Genomic DNA, 18,408 nt, shown 5'->3' with positions numbered 1-18,408 from the left:
ACCCCCAGCTTTGGCCTCAAAGAGAGAGCTCATGCCACATATTTACCAAGGCAAATATTGCACCCCTCGGAGGAAGTAGGGTTGCTGTGAAATCAGAGAGGTGGCGGGGTGATTCCCAGATATGAGAGTTCACACAGTCACCTGTTGAGGACCAGTGCAGAGGACAAACATCTTGTTTATTCTCAGGATTGAGCACAAAGAGACGGAGAACAAACCACCCATGGAGGTCATTGCTGAGGAAGGCGGAGAGAACAGACCAAGGAAGATCAAGCTGAAAGACCAGTCGGACAAAGAAGGGGGAACCAGGGGTAGGCCGATGGTTTGTGGGTACAGCCTGTTATTCTTGACTCTTATGAAGTAGGTGGTGGTGCTTAGTAACTTATATACTCAAAGTAAATAAAGTTAGTGTATTAGTTACCGTCCTGGTTGGCATAAAAATATCTGACAAGCCATTTAAGAAAGGAAAGGTTTATTCTTGCTTACGGTTGGGTTCCAAGGGATAAACATGGCAGGGTGGCAGGCCAGCTGGTCACGTTGTATCTGGAGTCACGAAGCAGAGAGTGATCAGGAAGTCAGCCCACCTGCCAAACCTCAATGCTCATCTTCAGTGCTTCATTTTTTCCACCCTTTTAAAGGACCCACCTTAACCTTCTCAAAGAGTTTCACTGGGGGCCAAGTATACAAGTACACGAATCTATGGGGGACACTTAGTATTCATACCACAATTTTTTAGATTCATCGATAACCATTGTGTTACTTGCTTTTTCTTCTAAACACCTTTTATTCATGAAACCCTGTACCTTGCTTTAACCCTGTGACTTGTAGCCTCTTGCACCACTGTTTGGTGTTTGGATCCCTGTTGCGTGATCAGGTCCTGATAAATGGCATAAATCATGAGGTGGCCCGGACATCTTCTTTCTCACTAGGCCAAGATTAAAGCAAAGAGCATATCTTAGATGAAACTCTCCCTGGTAAAAACTGTCAGAATGTATATGTGTGTTTCGTGACCTATCCAGCTGTTTGAGAATTGAAGAGAATGTCACTTGCTTTTGTTCTATACTTTAGATATCTCACCAGCCAAGAAACATCGTGATAGGCAATCTACCTCTCCTGGCAAACTGACGAGTGTCAGCCTGCTGGAGAATTTGGAGCGAAGTGCAAACGGCGGGAAGACCACGGCCTCTGAAAAGTAACGCATTGGGGTTTTGTTGGTTGCATCTTACTACATGTAGTTTTGAAGTTTCCCACGACACAGGGAATCTTAGTAATTCTTCCATTCCTTCATTCAGTGTTGAGAATGTTCTATGTGGGAGGTGATGGGGATTATAGAGGTGATCTGGGCTCATAATCTAAAGGGAAATGCAGACACATGTGATGGGTAAGATACGTTATGGGTAAGAGGAATAAATGTTACTCAGCCGATGCAGAAATCACACAGGGAGAAATCAGCCTGCCTGGTTGCTTTCAGAAACTACCTCCCAACTCTACAGGCATTGCCAGTTTCTGAGTGCTTAGGTATCATATGGCATCGAATGGAATGTAAGTTTGCACACAAGGCTGGGACGTCCCACTTCTTTATTCACCAGTGTTTCCGACATATTTGCTTTTTGCTGTCTTCCTGTGTCTTCTGTAGTAATTCTTTGGGCAAGGTCTCTGTCTTTTAAGTAGGGTTACTCTTTATACTGCTTACGTGGATTTAGTATTGTGTTGCTGGTTCTTGGCTTTTACAGTTAATTTTTCCTCAGCATTTTAATGAGGTTTCTCTACTTTCTTCTGCTAAATGTCCCAAGGAGACATTTGAGCTGGTCCTTCTTGTAGCTTTTTTTTTTTCTCAAAAATTTATTTATTTTATGTATATGGGTACACTGTCTTCATGCTCACCAGAACAGGGCACCAGATCTCATTGTAGATGGTTGTGAGCCACCATGTGGTTGCTGGGAATTGAACTCAGGACCTCTGGAAGAACGGTCAGTGCTCTTAGCCTCTGAGCCATCTCTCCAGCCTCCTTCTTGTAGCTTTTAAGAGTTTCCTTTCTTAGTGTTTGTATTTCTCCCTCCTCACAGGACTTTCTCAAAAATTCTTTACCATTTCCTTTGTTTCATAGTTTGGCTACTATGAAATGTACATTGGAGCTTCTGAATGTGGTTTCTGTTTCTCTCGTTAAAACAAACAATTTTCTTTTACCTTTGTGCTGCTTTTAAAGTAGCATTCTCAGTTTTATTTTAAACATAATGGTAAATAGTTTGTGTTTTTACATGTCATATATTTTGTTAATATATAGGATGCATTTTTTTGTCTCTTTGTTCATTTTAGTTGGAGAACCACTCTTAGGAGTCAGTTCTCTCCTTCCACTGTGAGGGATTCAGGGCTTGAACGCAGGTCCTTAGGCTGAGTCAGTTCTCTCGTCTAACATGCTGTCAGCGCTTTGGTCTTAATTATTTTCCATGCTTTTCCAGTCCATCGATCATTTAGCTCTTTGTTTGAGTACCCTTGTTTAATACTAGGTTTGCCTCTTGTGCCATTGCCTTTATTTTCTTGGCTCTGAATAACCTCACCTCTTGGAAATGATGACAGAGATTGTTTCGGTTCTTTTGATTCTTACAATGCTTGGCAATTTTGTGTTAAGAGTTTTTCTGTGTAGGAGTACTTTCCCCATGTGTTTTTTCCTGCTACATTGTTAGCACAACATTCAAGTTGTACTGCCGAAAACACTGGCCAATATTTATGATACTATTTAAAGCCATTTTTCCTGAGCAATACCATTCCCACATCCTACATGACCTCAGTTCTTGGTTTCTGGCAAGGGGCTGGAGCCCGTGTGAAATAGAGAATGAGGCTATGCTCAGGGGATTCGCATTGTGGTAGGAAACATTATTTTTGCTGCAGGCAAAATAATCCTGAGTAAGACAGATGATGACATCTACTACTTAACCCTCCAAGCTCCTCACTCTCTTCTGAGACATAAAGTCCTCTTGACAGCAAGGGATCTGCCTGGTGTCTGACTTCTCCAATGCTTCTCATCCTTTACTCATTTTCCTCCAGAAATACAGATCCAAGGACGTTGCCAGCTCCAGGACTTTGCTCCCATGTGCTCTCCTGAAATGTCTTTTCTGCTGGGAATCCACATTTTTTTAAAAGTTTTCATCAAGATTAGTTTATTAATTACATTTTTAAATTTTTAAAATTAATTTATTCTTGTTACATCTCAATGTTTATCCCATCCCTTGTATCCTTCCATTCTTCCCTCCCTCCCATTTTCCCATTATTCCCCTCCCCTATGACTGTTCCTGAGGGGGATTACCTCCCCCTGTATATTCTTATAGGGTATCAAGTCTCTTCTTGGCAGCCTGCTGTCCTTCCTCTGAGTGCCACCAGGTCTCCTCCTACAGGGGACATGGTCAAATGTGAGGTACGAGAGCATATAAGAAAGTCATATCCCACTCTCCACTCAACTGTGGAGAATGTTCTGACCATTGGCTAGATCTGGGTAGGGGTTTAAAGTTTATTGCCTGTATTGTCCTTGGCTGGTGCCATAGTTTGAGCGGGACCCCTGGGCCCAAATCTGCCTTTCATAGTGTTCTACTTGTAGATTTCTAGGACCCTCTGGATCCTTCTACTTTGCTATTCTCCCATGCTTCTCTCATTTAGAGTCCCAATAGGATGTCCTCCCCTCTGTCCCAGTTTCCTGGTAAGTGAAGGCTTTCATGGGACATGCGAATCCACATTGTTTATCTCACGTTCTTGGGGGCATTTTTGCCAATATTTTCTTCTTGGTGGGAATTTTCTTGGGAATTTGACTTGTGATTTACTACTCCGTTTCTTCAGTGCACACATTTATTATCATCATGGAACATATTTAGTTATAGTATTACTGGCTGGTTATCTCCACCAGAATGTTAAGTCCTTGAGGATGGGGACTTGTGTATTCGTGGTTTTGTTTGCACTGCATTTCCTGCACTTAGAAGAGTCACATGGCAAGCAGGCATTATGTTTTTGTGAAGTGAGTAAATTTATCCCCATTTCACAGAAGTTGTAACTGAGGATTTTCAAGATGCCATGGCTTGTCCTCACAAGCTACAAAATGAGCTAAAACCTGACTCCTCTGACACAAAGTACAGATTCTTTTCTGTTTTCTTTCTTTCTTCTTTCTTTCTTTCTTCCTTTGTTTTTTGTTTTTTTGAGACAAGATTTCTCTGTGTAGCCTTGGCTGTTCTGGACTGGCTTTGTAGGCCAGGATGGCCTTGAACTCACAGAGATCCACCTTCCTTTGCCTCCCGAGTGCTGGGATTAAAGGTGTGCACCACCATGCCCAGCACATGCAGCTTTTTTTGAAGGGAAACACTGAGATTTTTTTTTCTGTATTTTTTTTTTTTTAAAGACGAAGCTTCACTATTATGTAACTCTGGCTGTCCTGCTCTGGCCATGTAAATAGGCTGACCTTGAATTCACAGAGATCTACCTCTGCCGATCTGCCTCTACCTCAGGAACCACCAAGCATAGTCCTTTTCTCTTTATCTTGTGTGTACACTTGTATCTAAAATTATCACTGTCCTGGGGTAGACATAAGTCCTTCGCTAAGAGTGCTTATGGCTGTTTCAGAGGTCCATCCTGAGTTCAGTTTCTAGCACCCATATCAACAGACTCACAACTGCTTCTAAGTCCACCTCTAGGGGGGCTGGAGAGATGGCTCAGAGGTTAAGAGCACTGACTACTCCTTCAGAGGTCCTGAGTTCAATTCCCAGCAACCACATGGTGGCTCACAACCATCTACAATATGATCTGATCGATGCCCTCTTCTGTCCTTCAGGTGTATGTGTAGGCAGAGCACTGTATACATAGTAATAAATAAATCTTAAAAAAGTCTACCTCTAAGGGATTCAACATTCTCTTCGGGCCTCTATAGGCCCTCATGTGCTCATATCCACAAACAAACACACACAGATTACACAATTAAAAGAACATTTAAACTGATCATTGTTCTAGAGGCCAGCTTGTATTAAACATTAATTTGTGTCCTATTGTCTTTGAAGCTTGTCATCTCCAGGTTGTCAGAGAAATGGTGAGAAGCCCAGAACATCTCCTGCCCCAGCTTGCCAGGATCATAACAAGGCAGGACAGGTACAGTGCCTCCAACCGAGGAAAGCCCAGTTAGGCTCCCCCTCTGGCTTTTGTCTCTCTGTGAATCTCTCCTTACTGTAATCTATGGGCATACTCACATGTCTGCACTGAGACGCGCCTGCTGGTCAAGACCTCCTACTGAAGGGAAAGGGGACCCGAAATCTCTTCTAATTCTCAGCTCCTCTGGGAGTTCATTAAATCCACTTAGTTATTCGTGAGACCTACACTATAAACCTTCTTTTGCTAATTGCATAGTAGATACTATTTCACTAATGAATTCTCTTATGGAATGTGTTTCTTGATAAACCCAGTCTTTGGAGAGCTTGTGAAGGGGATAAAGTCAATGAAGACACAAAAGTAAAATGTACAAATGAATTTGTCCTGAAATTTGGAACCATAGGAAATGTGCTATGTGTGTTTGCAACGAGCACAGCGAAATTTCCCATTGTACTACGGAGAGGAGAGGAGGAGGAGAGAGGTGGAAGATGAGCGACTCATGCAGCAATACCAAATTCTGAAGGACCAGGAGGCTTTCTTCAAAAGCCAGGTAAGCCTAATAGGCAAATCTTGTGGAGACATTTTCTCAATTGAAAGTCGGTCTTTCCCAAATGACCCTACTTCATATCTAGTTGACACGAAACCAACCGACATACCATGGAAGTTTTAGCCCAGCAGCTTACAAATGTGCTAGAGTGGAAGCACGTGCAGACTATATTTAGTTGAGCCTAAAAATGGTGTCCCTACTGAGCCATGTCAAGCCCTCTCCAGAGAAAGTATTTATGGCAGTGCCACCCCTGGACTGGCGATCCTGAGTTAAATAAGGCAGACCGAGCTAGCCATGGAGAGCAAGCCAGTAAGCAGTGTCCCTCCTTGGTCCCTGCTTCAGTTCCTTCTTGCCCTCAATTTCCACCGTGACTTCCCTCAGCAGTGGAGTCGAACTGGAGAGATGAACTAAACTCATTTCCTCCCAAATTGCTTTTGGTCATCGCGTCTTATCACAGCGATAGAAACCCCCAACTATAAGACAGGCGGTGTCCAAGTTTTCACTGGTGGATGTCCTTGTATTTGAATGTCAGCGTACATCATGGGTCTTCCCCCTCAGCCCACAGGGCTGAGTTTTAAAGGGGAAAATGAGCCAGAAGTGTTTGTGCATGCCTTTACTCTCGGGAGGCAGAGGCAGACAGAGCTCTGTCAGTTGAGGCCAGTCCACATAGTGAGTTCCAGGATAAGCCAGGGCTGTTACTGCATTAGTAACACCTTGTCTTAAAAAAAAAAAAAGTGAAAATGATGGATTTATATTACTTTTAAAATTTCTGATAAAATATAAACCTGGTAAAACCCTTACACCTTTTAAAGTCATGCCCTATCTCAAAAAGAGCTGGGGATGGGGTGAGGGTGAGGGTGGGGGCGGGACACACAAGGGCACCTTTACACTTTCTCTATACAGATTTCTGTGGTCTCCAATAATAGTGTTGCTACTGTTTCCTGCTTTTGTGGTAAAAATCTTCCATTAGTTTTTTACTATCATTATAGTGATGGTATGCAGATTCTCAGAATGGAGAATAAAAGCCGGGTGTGGTGTCGCACTCCTTCAGTGCCAGCACTCAGGGAGGCAGAGGTAGGCAGATCACTGTGAGTTTGAGGCCATCCTAGTTTACAAAGCAAGTCCAGAACAGCCAAGGCTACACAGAGAAATTCTGACCGGGGGTGGGGGTGGGGGGGGGGGGGGGAAAGAAAGAAAAGAAAGAAAAAAGAATGGGGAATAAAAACCTTGACTTACTTCTGCAACTCTTTAAAGACATCAGAAAGGACCATTGTATTTTGTCCGGACAGGTTTCTGTGTTGGTTGGAATATATTGACACAGAATTGAAAGAATGGAACATATAAATGTTCATTAATTTTGAAAAATGATTTATTTATTAAGTATGCAGCGATTTGCCTGCATGTCCACCTGCATGCCAGAAGAGGGCACCAGATCTCACTATAGATGGTTGTAAGCCACCAGGTAGTTGTTGGGATTTGAACTCAGGACATTTAGAAGAGCAGCCACTTCTCTTAACCTCTGAGCCATCTCTCCAACCCCTAAATGTTAATAAATTATTTAAAAATTAATTAATATAAAATTAAAATTAAGTTTATTATTTTTATTTTTTGAGGCAGGCTTTCATGTGTAGTTCTTTCTTTCTTTCTTTCTTTTTTTTCGAGACAGAGTCTCTTGGTGTTAGCCTTGGATGTCCTGGACTCGCTTTGTAGACCAGGCTGGCCTTGAACTTGCAGCGAACCACCTGCCTCTGTCTCCTGAGTGCTGAGATTAAAGGCATGTGCCACCACTGCCTCGCAGAATGTAGGGTTTTTAAGATCATATTTTGTGATTAAATTAAAAAGTAAGAGCATCCATTTTGCCATAGATGAAAAGCATGGCCACCAGAGAGCAGAATCAGAAAAATGCTGCTTATAATCTTGGAGTTGCTGAAGCTATAAGGAATCACAAGAATGAGAAACCTGAATTTTATGTGAGTCTCTACAATTTCTGTTGATTGCATATAAGGAACTCTTAGAAAAAAATGTGTGCTTTTTCTGTCAAATTGTTTCCTATCAAACTTTTTATCATGTAAGCAATAACTTTTTCTTGGACAATTGGATCGCTTTTAACATCTAATTAAAAAATATTTTGATTTGAATATATGTTTCTCAGTGTGAAATGGAGTAACTTTTCATAACTTTCAGAAGTATTTGTAATTCCTCTGGGGGAGAGCCTTTCTGTCTCTTGGTAGTTGCCATTTTTCTATTTAGAAGCTGAGTCATGGAATGCTCAGCAGTATAGTGATTACTCCCTGGCTTCTGCTAGATGTGTATTAAGGAAACAGCCATCTCTGCATTTTATTAAAATTGTATCTTTTATTTATTTATTTATTTATTTATTTTGGTTTCTCAAGCCAGGGTTTTACCTAGACTCACTTCGTAGACCAGGCTGGCCTTGAACTCACAGAGATCCACCTGCCTCTGCCTCCTGAGTGCTGGGATTAAAGGCGTGTGCCACCAAGTCTGGTAAATTGTATCTGTTTTAATCATAAAATATTCTATTGCTAATATTGCCTCACCTGTAAGACTTGGGGGCCAATATCCTAGGCTGCAGGTTGTGCCATTTAAAGTAACTAAGTCAGAAAGTGGCCTGTGTAGGTCTGTTGAGGGTCTGCCTTCCCAACATTCTCAGTGACAATATGATTTCTATTAATGGTGACAGCTCTTGTTAATTGTAGTCTTTGCCAATCAGACCCTGGGACAGGTGAGGGACAGGACCCTCACACCTAGCCCTAGGATCTAAAGAGAAAGCAGCAGCACCAACATCACCAGGGAACTTGCTAGGAATGAAAACCTTCAGGGACTCACCCTAGACTTCCACCATGCAGATTTGGATGGGTGAGATTTCCAAGTGATCTGAGCACATTAAGGCTTGAGAACACCCAGTGTAGATGGAAGCAAGCTACGTGCTTCACTTCCTGTCTTCAACTATTGAGCCTACCTTTGGTATTGCCTGTTCGTTTTATACCAGTATTGATACAATCCAACATTCTCCACATAGACATAAGAGAAATGCACTTTGTTCATCATTAGACATACACTGAGCTCCTCTGGACTGGCTAATCTCTTGGCATCTATCAGTACAAATTCCTTATTCTGATGAGGTTTCAGTCTAGGGGAGGCAGATACTCAAAAGAGATGAGTGCAGTATAACCGCCATGTAAATCTTTGAAAAGAGCAAAGAGGAGATCACTTCACCCAGACTAGGAATCTAGGAATGTTTCATGCACGTAAAGAGATAGGCAAAGAAGAAAATAAAGATATTTCCAGGCAAGGGCATCCATCAGGGAGGGAGAGAAGCACTGGGCCCTTCCCACAGTATAAGTATAGATTAGAGATGTGGCCCCACTTTGTGCCTCTTCATAGACTAAGAAGTTATGTATGACTCTATCCTAACCTGGTCTTCACTGTCTTTCCATGTGAGTAGGTTAGCTGAACTATGTCAATGTCACAGAACTAAGCTTCTGTGTGGGATGCTGTCACAGCCAGTTGTACAGACTTGATGTAGGAGTGATTGGTTTCTGGTTTCACTCTTTCAAATGCAACTGTCTACAAGTCCAGCCAAGTATAGTCAGTGTTTGGCCCAATCTCTTTATCATCGCTGTTACATTCTTTCTCCAGGGCATATTATAGACAAACTTCTGTCCTGTCCTCCCAATTATTACTCCTCTACAACCAGTTCTTCACACCAAAGCCAACATGATCGTTAAAAATTCTTAAAGTACCAAGGCTGAGAAATTTCAATGCAATTAATACGATTCTTTGAGGAATAATTGGTCACAGATTTAGTCACAATTTTTTGGGAAAAAAAAAAAAAAAAAAAAAAGAGGGCAGAGTGGCAAGCTGCACAGTGGCCCCCAAGGCTCTCAGGTTCTAGCTTCTGGAAGGCATATGCTTTACTTTTGTAAAGAGTGGAGGTTAGCAGATCTAGCCAATGGACAGGACATTCTTCACAGTTGAGTGGAGAGTGGGGTCTGACTTTCACATGAACTCTGGTGCCCCATATTTGACCATGTCCCCTGGATGAGGAGGCCTGGTGGCACTCAGAGGAAGGATATCAGGCTACCAAGAAGAGACTTGATACCCTAGGAGCATATACAGGGGGAGGCGGTCCCCCTCAGTCACAGTCATAGGGGAGGGGAGTAAAGGGAAAATGGGAGGGAGGGAGGAATGGGAGGATAGAAGGGATGGGCTAACAATTGAGATGTAATATGAATAAATTAATAAAATATATTTTTAAAAAAGAGAGTGGGGGTTAGGATGTGGATCAGTGGTAGAGTCCTTGCCTAACACTGGAGAAGCACTGAAAAAAAAAAAAAAAAAAGAAATATGGAGCTGTGGATTTTGTGGGTGTTCCTATATCCAATTACAGATGCCCAATTAAGACAGGGATAGAAAAAGTTGGATGCAGTGGCAAAATTGCCAATTCAAGGCTAGCCTGGGCTGGAGTGACACTCTTTACACACACACACACACACACACACACACACACACACACACACACACACAACGGGGAGGGGGCAGAGAGGCACTGAGAAAGGTGCAGTACACAAAAGAGGCCATGTGACTTAGAATCTAGCCTACTTACAACTACAGTGATTAGAGCCACACCAAGCTGTAAGAGGTAATTTCTGTCTTGAGACATGGTCTCACTATGTAGTCCTGGCTGCCCTTCAGGCTCCCTACATAGACCAGGTTGACCTTAAACGACACTCCCATGGCCTCTATTGGGATTATAGATAAGCACCATGCCTGACTGCTTTGCGTTTTGAGATAAGGTCTTACTTTTTAGCCCAGGCTGACCTTGAACTTTTGATGATTCTTCTTCTATCAGCTTCTGCTGGAATTACTGTCATGAATCACCACACCCAGATACTTTCTTTTGCTTGAAGCTCTCAAGTTTTTGGTAATGTCTTGGCACCCTGAGAGAGCTAAAACAGGCTGATAAAACACATCTCCCTCACATGGTGTTTGAACTACAACCACAGGTGGATGATGAATCCCACACTTCAAGGAAAAGCCTTGAAGTGTTCTCTACGTTAAGATTTAATCTGGATGAAAATATTTACATCACTGCTTGTTTGCATTTCTCTTTCTTTCTTTAGTGCTGGGGATCAAATCTAGGACCTTGTGAGGTCTAGGCCTCAAGAGTGTTAGCTTTGTCCCTAGCAGCTCATTGCTTTCTTTAAGTTTAGACTCACGCTGTCTAACCTGGAACCACTTGACTCTGGCTTTTGAGCACTTGAAATGTGGCTAGTTTTGATTGAGATATGCCTTATACACACCAGGATTTGAAGTCAGTATGAAAAAGGAATGTAAAATATATAATTTATAACTTTATGTTGATTACATGTTGAAATACTATTTTGAACATACTGAGTTAAATAAAATACATTATCTAAATTTTAAAAAATCTTAAAAGTAAATTACTCTCCTGCTTAATTCCTCTAATGGTGTCCCACTGATTCAAAATGAAATCCAAATTGCTGTGGATTTTGGATAGAGGCGAATTGCTTTGCCTCATCAGACCCCATACGGCTGCTCTGCCCCCGTCTCTCTGAGCTTCTTTACTTTTGCTCTGTCTTCACTATACTTCAGCAGCACACCCCCCATTTTTTCTTAGCATGTGTGACCCCCTTCTGGTCGGGATACGGGAGGCAATTATGGGAAATTATCAGGCAATTTCATTCCATCCTCAGACTCTTGCTATGGTTAGCGTTTTGCAGCATTCATTACAACGTTAAATAACCAGGTGGCATTGTCACTATTTCCTACAGCAGAATGCAGTTGATGAGAGCAAGGTCTCTGGTCTTTTGTCTTGACCACACACCAACAGTTCTAGAATGTCTAGGCTCACAGTAGATATTCTGGGACATTTCTTTCCACCTCTGCTGTGCCCTGGGTCATGCTTCTACACACAGAATTCCTTCTTCCACATGGATGGTGTAATTGCCAGCTCAGGATCTTTTCAGAAGGCATCTGGGAACTCACTGTGGCCCAGCATTGTCACTGAACATGCTCATATTCTCTGGGTTATCTACTAACTGGCTACTGTTTTGGGGGCTGGACAAATGTTAGAAGTTAAGTCATTTTAGTTTGTATTGTTAACTTTACTCTTTGGTGCATAAGTGTAAGAGAATTGCTTGTGTTTCCTTTCAGAAATCCTTCCTGTTTGATAAACGGCCTCTTAGTCCTGAGATTAATGCTTTTAGGCAAGAGGAATATTCCCAAAGTCTCCTGAAACAAATGGAAAGCAAACGGGAGAAAGAAATAAAGCAAAGACAGAACAGAGAGTTGATGGACCGCTTGGAACAAGTGCAGCTCACGGAGGAGTGAGTCCACCATGTGGGCTTGGAAAGATGGATGTTTTGTGTGAAGCTAATTTCTGTGTGGGACTGAATAAGCATTCAAAATTTCATTAGCACCTCTGTAGCCAATTGAACAAAAACTAACCCAAATAACAGCCAGTACCACTGTGTAACTGCATTAAAATGAGAAAGCCACCATTACTGTAGTTACAGCAATGACTGGCACTCTAAAAGTACTATAATTATAGAGCAGCATTTTGTGCTATTGGTGATTATCAGCACTGGTGGATACAGGAAGGAAGGAACATATCAGGAGCAGGCATCATTTCCAACTGTGAGATGCTCAGGTAGCCTCATGGCAAAGCTGAGGTCTTATTGTAAGCATGGTCCATAAAACCCGGGGGCACATGTGTATTGGGGACATAGCTGACACTAGAACCAGGGACTGAAAAGTAGTGTGTTTTCCCTCTGCTGGTGCTCACAGCTTCTTAGCATCGCCTTTATCCACCTTGAACTTGGAGAGTATTAGTCTCGATTCTAAATTCTCAGGAAGGAGAATTTGATTGCCCAGGTTGGGTTGTCTGATGCCTGAGGTAGGGCCAGGGCCACAGAATCCATATTTACCTTAGGGGGATCTTACTTTTGCTGTTGAAGTCAGGACAGTAATTATGTAGCATGGGCAGGGACTGGCACAATAAACAATAAGCTAGTTTCTGTGCCCAAGAGAATCTACTGCTCTACAATCTATCTGTTCTATTATACCAATTTTATTGACCATACAGGCCATTGGTAAGTTTCATAATTGACTGTAAGTTACAATAGGATAGATTACTTTTTTTAAACAAAGATTTATTATTTTTTTATGTATGTGATGTTCTGCCTGCATGTGTACCTGCCCACCAGAAGAGGGCACCAGATCTCACCATAGATGGTTGTGCGCCACCATGTGGTTACTGGGAATTGAACTCAGGACCTTTGGAAGAATATCCAGCGTCCCTAACCTCTGAGCCATATCTCTCTAGATTACTTTTTAAAAAGAAGAATTATATATTGAGTCTACTGGTAGAGGCATGGTCACGCCCTTCTTACTCATCTAGATTAAAAAAAAGATTTGTGTGTATGCATGGGGTAAGGAGGGTACCTGCCATTTTTATCTCATCTGGATGATATAGCCCACCATCTGGTTATACCTGCCCTGTCTGCTCTGTGTGCAACAAAGTGTCCAATAACCTATAGACTTGAATTGCCTTTTACTTACAGTGAAAACATCCAGAATTAGAGCTACATTTTTATGTATCAATGCATATTCCTATGAACACTGGACAAGTTTTTATGATGTTAACTTGTAATGGCTCTCTCACCTTCTCTTCTCCTTAAATACCAGACTTGCTGCACAAAGAGTTCGATATCTAAAAGAGAAGATGGAAGAAACACAGTGCTACAAGAGAGCTTTGGATACACAGGTGTGCCGATAGTGATCATTATTTTAAAGTTATGCACCGCACCAACACTATTCTATAAGTAAGCATGTAATGCTGTAAGCATGCATACATGTTATAGACTTGGTAGGTTTTGAGGCCCTGGTTCCTTCCCGCAAGCCTTGGTGTTGGTGCTTTACTAAGTTGTAGAACTGTCCGTTATGTGCTGCTCATTTCAGGTAAAGAACAAACCCTCCCAGCTACCCATGTTTGAGCCCGACTCTGCTGAGCCCATCTTCGGTAAGAATGAGGGAGAAATGGAGGTGGAAAGGCGAAAGCGAGAGCAGAGTTGCATGAAGCATCAGATGGAGGCAGCTGCCAGCGTCAAGAGGAATGCCATCCTGAACCAGCTGGTGGACCAGAGGCGAGATCTGCAGATGCTTCAGAGGACGCAGAGAGAGTAAGGAGAGCCTGGGTTGGGCTCCCCTCCTCTGCACCACTACCCTCCTTCCTTTCACGCTACTCTTTCTTTCTTCGTAACCACAGTGGAGAACAAAAGTAGCTAACATGTTGAGTTATGCTATTCTAAATTCAGCACACATCTCATGTTGTTTTATCCTTATAATTCATCCAATGAGGAGAATGTTATTAAGAAATTAAAAAACAGCCAGGCGTGGTGGCACATGCCTTTAATCTCAGCACTTGGGGGGCAGAGGCAGGTGGATTGCTGTGAATTTGAGGCCAGCCTGGTCTACAAAGTGAGTCCAGGACAGCTAGAGCTACACAGAGAGACCCTGTCTCAAAAAACCAAAACCAAAACCAAACAAACAAACAAAAAAGTCTGTTGAGGTGTAATTGACATGGTAGGTTTTGGTTTAGGTGTGCAGTCACCCATGAACACAGTACTCAGTCTTTGTAGTTGCACATATCCATCACCCACAGAATTTCCTCTTGCCCCTTTGTAATTTTGCCCAACTCTGCTCCATTAAGTGCTCATCCTCAAGATACCCCAGAGCTGCTTTCCGCCATTCTAGCCTAAATCTGCATTTCCTTGGGCTTTGTATATACGGAGTCTACAGTAAGTGTATATATTTTCCCCTGCCTTGTCTCAGTTGGTAATGACTTTGAAAGCCACCACATTGTTGGGTATAACAACAGTTCAGCCATCCCCCCGGCCCCTGCCATTACAGCATATGGGGGAAAGCTTATGAGAAAAGTAGATATCAAAGATTCCCAGTCTGTGGTCAGCTTGGCATGTTGGGTATATTTTATCACCTAATCTTCATGATAGCCACACAACAGCAGTTAGGTTAGTGCTTGCTTGATGAAAAGATGACCCAGTTGAAGACAGTATTGATTTTTGTCAGAGGGCCCTGACCCTTAGTGATGGTTTGTTTGGAGACTAGTGATGGAAACATATCACCATCAAAGGCGAGGTACCCAGGAGCAGCCTCTTCTTGATGACGTGCCCTTCATCTAGACTTCCTCCCATCACCCCAGCCCTGGTCAGTTCCCTGTTTCCTTTCTCTCTTTACAAGTCATGTCTATACCTTGTCTCTTTTTTGCACTTTGATTTGTATGGTTCTCTGTCTCACAAAATGACTGTAGTGCCCAAGCGTGGCAGTGAACATCTGTAATTCCAGCACACTCAAGGCTGAGGCGAAGAAAATCTACAGTTTAAGGCCATCCTGAATCACTCATAGAGAACCTTCTCTCAAAAGAGAGAAACACAAAAACTAAAGAACCAAATGCCTGTAGCTGCTTTAGGTTGATTACTGACAGCAGAAAGGCTGGGAAGAAACACACAGTACAGAAAATCCATTTGGGATGTTTCCTCAGATGAGTTAAATTAGCTTCAAAAGGCATCAGTGACTTTGGAAGCTGAAGGTGTTAATTGGAATAGGACTTAAATCCTGCTAATTTACACCAGGATGGAAGATCAAAAATCCTAGTACCATCCCGCTATCCAACAGCTTGCAGTTTCCCCATGCTTTTACGTCATCCATATCTTTTGCATATTTCAAAGATCCATGACCCAAACCAGAATGCATTCCATCTAACTTAACATAAAAGACATAGGGCTCCCAAGGTCGACACTGGCCCTCTCCGGCATTCTGAACAGAGTCAGGCTGTTTTTTTCTTTCTAGGCACTCGAAAGACAGAGCTGCTGAGCTGGATCGCATGAACAGAGTCAACCAGCGCTTGCAAGAGGACTGGGCCAGGAGCTTGGCAATGAAGAAGCAGCGGGACCGGGAGGAAAAGGCCTTTGAGCGGTAAGACCCAACGGGACCCGAGGTGGTCTTTGCTTGCAAGAAACTTCATAGTAACCCAGCTCCCAGTTCACCTTCCTGTTACCTCTGATTCCTTAACGGGTCTACTTTAGTCGTAAGTTATTAAAGGGATGTAGCTCCCTTACAACCCAACTACCCTAAAGAGGAGGGAAAGGAGATTAAGGAGAACAAGAAAGAAACCTTCTGCACATGAGTTCTGTGGGGCAATTCCCCTGGTGTAATTCTCAGGAGTCTAGCAGATCCTCTGTCCGACAGAAGAAGCTGCACCCGTCCATGGGCCCAAACCTGGAGGAATCCACTGAGCTCACTGTCCTCTAACTCTGTGCACTGTGGGCAGAAACCTGAACTCTCTCACCCCCTAGTGTCCTTCTCCTCCCAATGGTCCTTTCTGCAATACAATAATCTGGGTGGAGTCGCAGCGAGCCTGTCTTTTGTCTTGGCCTGAAACTTCCTCTCTCTCTGGGTCTACCTAAGGTCTTTATCAGTTTGTGGTGATATAAAGTCTCAGTGCCGGGGGGGGGGGGGGGGGGGGCTGGAGAGATGATTAAGAGCACTGTCTTGCTCTTCCAGAAGTCCTGAGTTCAAATCCCAGCAACCACATGATGGCTTATAACCATCTATAATGAGATCTGGTGCCCTCTTCTGGTGAGCAGGTATACATGCAGGCAAACCAAATACATAATAAATAAATCTTTAAAAAAAAAAAAAAAAAAGTCTCAGTGAGGTCAATCCATCCAAGACTGATTCACCTTGGGCCCAGCCTAAGGCAAGGTTACATTCTCATCACACCTTCCTCTGACTCCCTGGCTCTCAACCTTTAACACAGTTCCTCATGTGTGGTGACCCCCCCCCCCAACGACAAATTGATTTTGTCGCTACTTCATAACTGTTATGAGTGAATGAATCTGTTATGAATGAACCTGATATTCAGGCCATCTGACATGTGACATGAGAATGAGAGAGAGGCAGCAGTGAAAATATGGCAAAAAAAAAAAAACCCACCAAAGCTTTGGGGCCACCTTAGAATATGGGGGTAGCCTTGGGCTTTATGTGTTCGGTGTTAGGTTAGGCATGGAGAAGGGTCAAACTGTTGAGAAGGCACCGGCACACAGCCTTCGACTTAGTGGAAAGGAGGAGACAGTAGCTGCAGGATATAGGGTAAGTAGTAGGTGGCAGGGTGAGGCCACAGGGCCACTGAAAGACCCTAGAAAGCAAAGATTGGGTATCGGCTTTTCTTCTCTGTGCTGCTAGGGACTTGGGGGGTGGGGTGGGGAATGCCTGATGACATCAGCTTTTGCTTCCCTTTCCCCAGGACTTCGGACAAGCTGTTCCTCTTGGACCAATGTGAGAAGTACAGACGCTGCAGGCAGTGCCAGAGGCGCACTTCCAACGTGGGCGAGAGCAATGTGTGGCCTCTAAACAAGCTCCTGCAGGGCTCGAGATTGCTTGTGTAGAACTCAAGGTTTGAACCCATGTTCCTGGGGAACATTTGTTTGGAGTAGTTGAATATTTATACTCAGAGGTGGGGGGAAAAAAGATGGTTTTCAAACCCTTTCTTGAATTCATGTGTACTAATTGTTTCCTATGTGTTCCCTGAACTTGGTCCTGACAGCTGTGAAGGTATGGGACTATTCTTAGCCTACAGCCCCTTGCTGTAGGGGCTGGGAATGGGGCCTACCTTCTTGCTGGATGCTGGCTACATCCCATACCCATTCCCAGCTGTCAGGATGCTGGGAAGTTTCTAAGGAAAAGCTCTGTGACTTTTTCTTAGAAACTTCATATGTTCCCATCTGTAATGAATATATTATAATAAATATTTTCTAAGTGCTGGCTATGCATGGTGATTTATTTATTTATCTATCTATCTATCTATTTATTTATTTATTTTTGAGACAGGGTTTCTCTGTGTAGCCTTGGCTGTCCTAGACAGTCTCCCTTTGTAGACCAGGCTGGCCTCAAACTCACAACAATCTGCCTGCCTCGGCCTCCCAAGTGCTGGGATTAAAGGTGAGTGCCACCATGCCCAGCTTGCATGGTGATTTATAATAGTACATTTTATCCTCTCCCCAACTTTCATGCATTTATACAATGTATTTTTGATCGGGTCCACCCATCACTGCCTTTCCCCAATTCCCCCTCGTGCACCCTACCTAACACCCCTGCTAACCTTATGTTCTTCTTTGTTTTTGTTATTTATAACCCCTTGAGTCCAGTTAGTCCCTCAGAGGCCATCAACTGCCAATAGCTCCTCCTCCAAGGGTGGAGCCACAGGAAATCCTCCCTCACCCATTAGATGGTCCACTGATCTTACGCAGGTCTTGTGCAGATAGCCGCAGCTACTGTCAGATGATGTGTGCTATAGCTGTGTCATGAAGTCAACACTGCACAGTTCTCCCTACCTGCCATCTCTTACGTCCTTTCTACCGCCTTTTTAGCAATATTCCCCGAGTCTTGGATAGAGGGAGGTTGATAACGGATGACATGACGTATCCACAGCTGAGCACTCAGAGTTACTTAGACTTGGCACTCTGTCCAGCTTAGTCACTGCATTAACCACTACCCACTGCAAAAAGAGGCTACTCTGGTCAAAGTTTCTGAGAGCACACGTCTGCGGGCACAAACATAAATAGCATGGTCATTTAGTCAAACAACAGTAAATCCCTCACTAGGGCCTATGAGCTCCTTAGTTA

At 43.2% G+C, this 18,408-nt stretch overlaps 1 protein-coding gene across 1 annotated transcript in view; it reads left to right on the top strand.

The window, feature by feature from the left end:
• The window catches only part of Ccdc81 (coiled-coil domain containing 81), a 33,018-nt gene extending 15,470 nt beyond the window's left edge, over nt 1-17,548 (top strand). The window contains exons 6-15 of the mRNA XM_051148891.1: nt 187-308; nt 1,066-1,189; nt 5,031-5,118; nt 5,519-5,665; nt 7,528-7,632; nt 11,861-12,033; nt 13,394-13,472; nt 13,667-13,887; nt 15,575-15,700; nt 17,031-17,548. Coding sequence (XP_051004848.1) covers nt 187-308; nt 1,066-1,189; nt 5,031-5,118; nt 5,519-5,665; nt 7,528-7,632; nt 11,861-12,033; nt 13,394-13,472; nt 13,667-13,887; nt 15,575-15,700; nt 17,031-17,172 — 1,327 coding nt within the window. The 3' untranslated portion in view covers nt 17,173-17,548. The remainder of the gene's footprint in view (nt 1-186; nt 309-1,065; nt 1,190-5,030; nt 5,119-5,518; nt 5,666-7,527; nt 7,633-11,860; nt 12,034-13,393; nt 13,473-13,666; nt 13,888-15,574; nt 15,701-17,030) is intronic.
• The last annotated feature ends 860 nt before the right edge of the window (nt 17,549-18,408 follow it).

Source organism: Acomys russatus, chromosome 7, assembly GCF_903995435.1.
Source record: "Acomys russatus chromosome 7, mAcoRus1.1, whole genome shotgun sequence".
Taxonomy (NCBI): Eukaryota; Metazoa; Chordata; class Mammalia; order Rodentia; family Muridae; genus Acomys; species Acomys russatus.
This window is presented reverse-complemented; position numbering and strand designations above follow the sequence as displayed.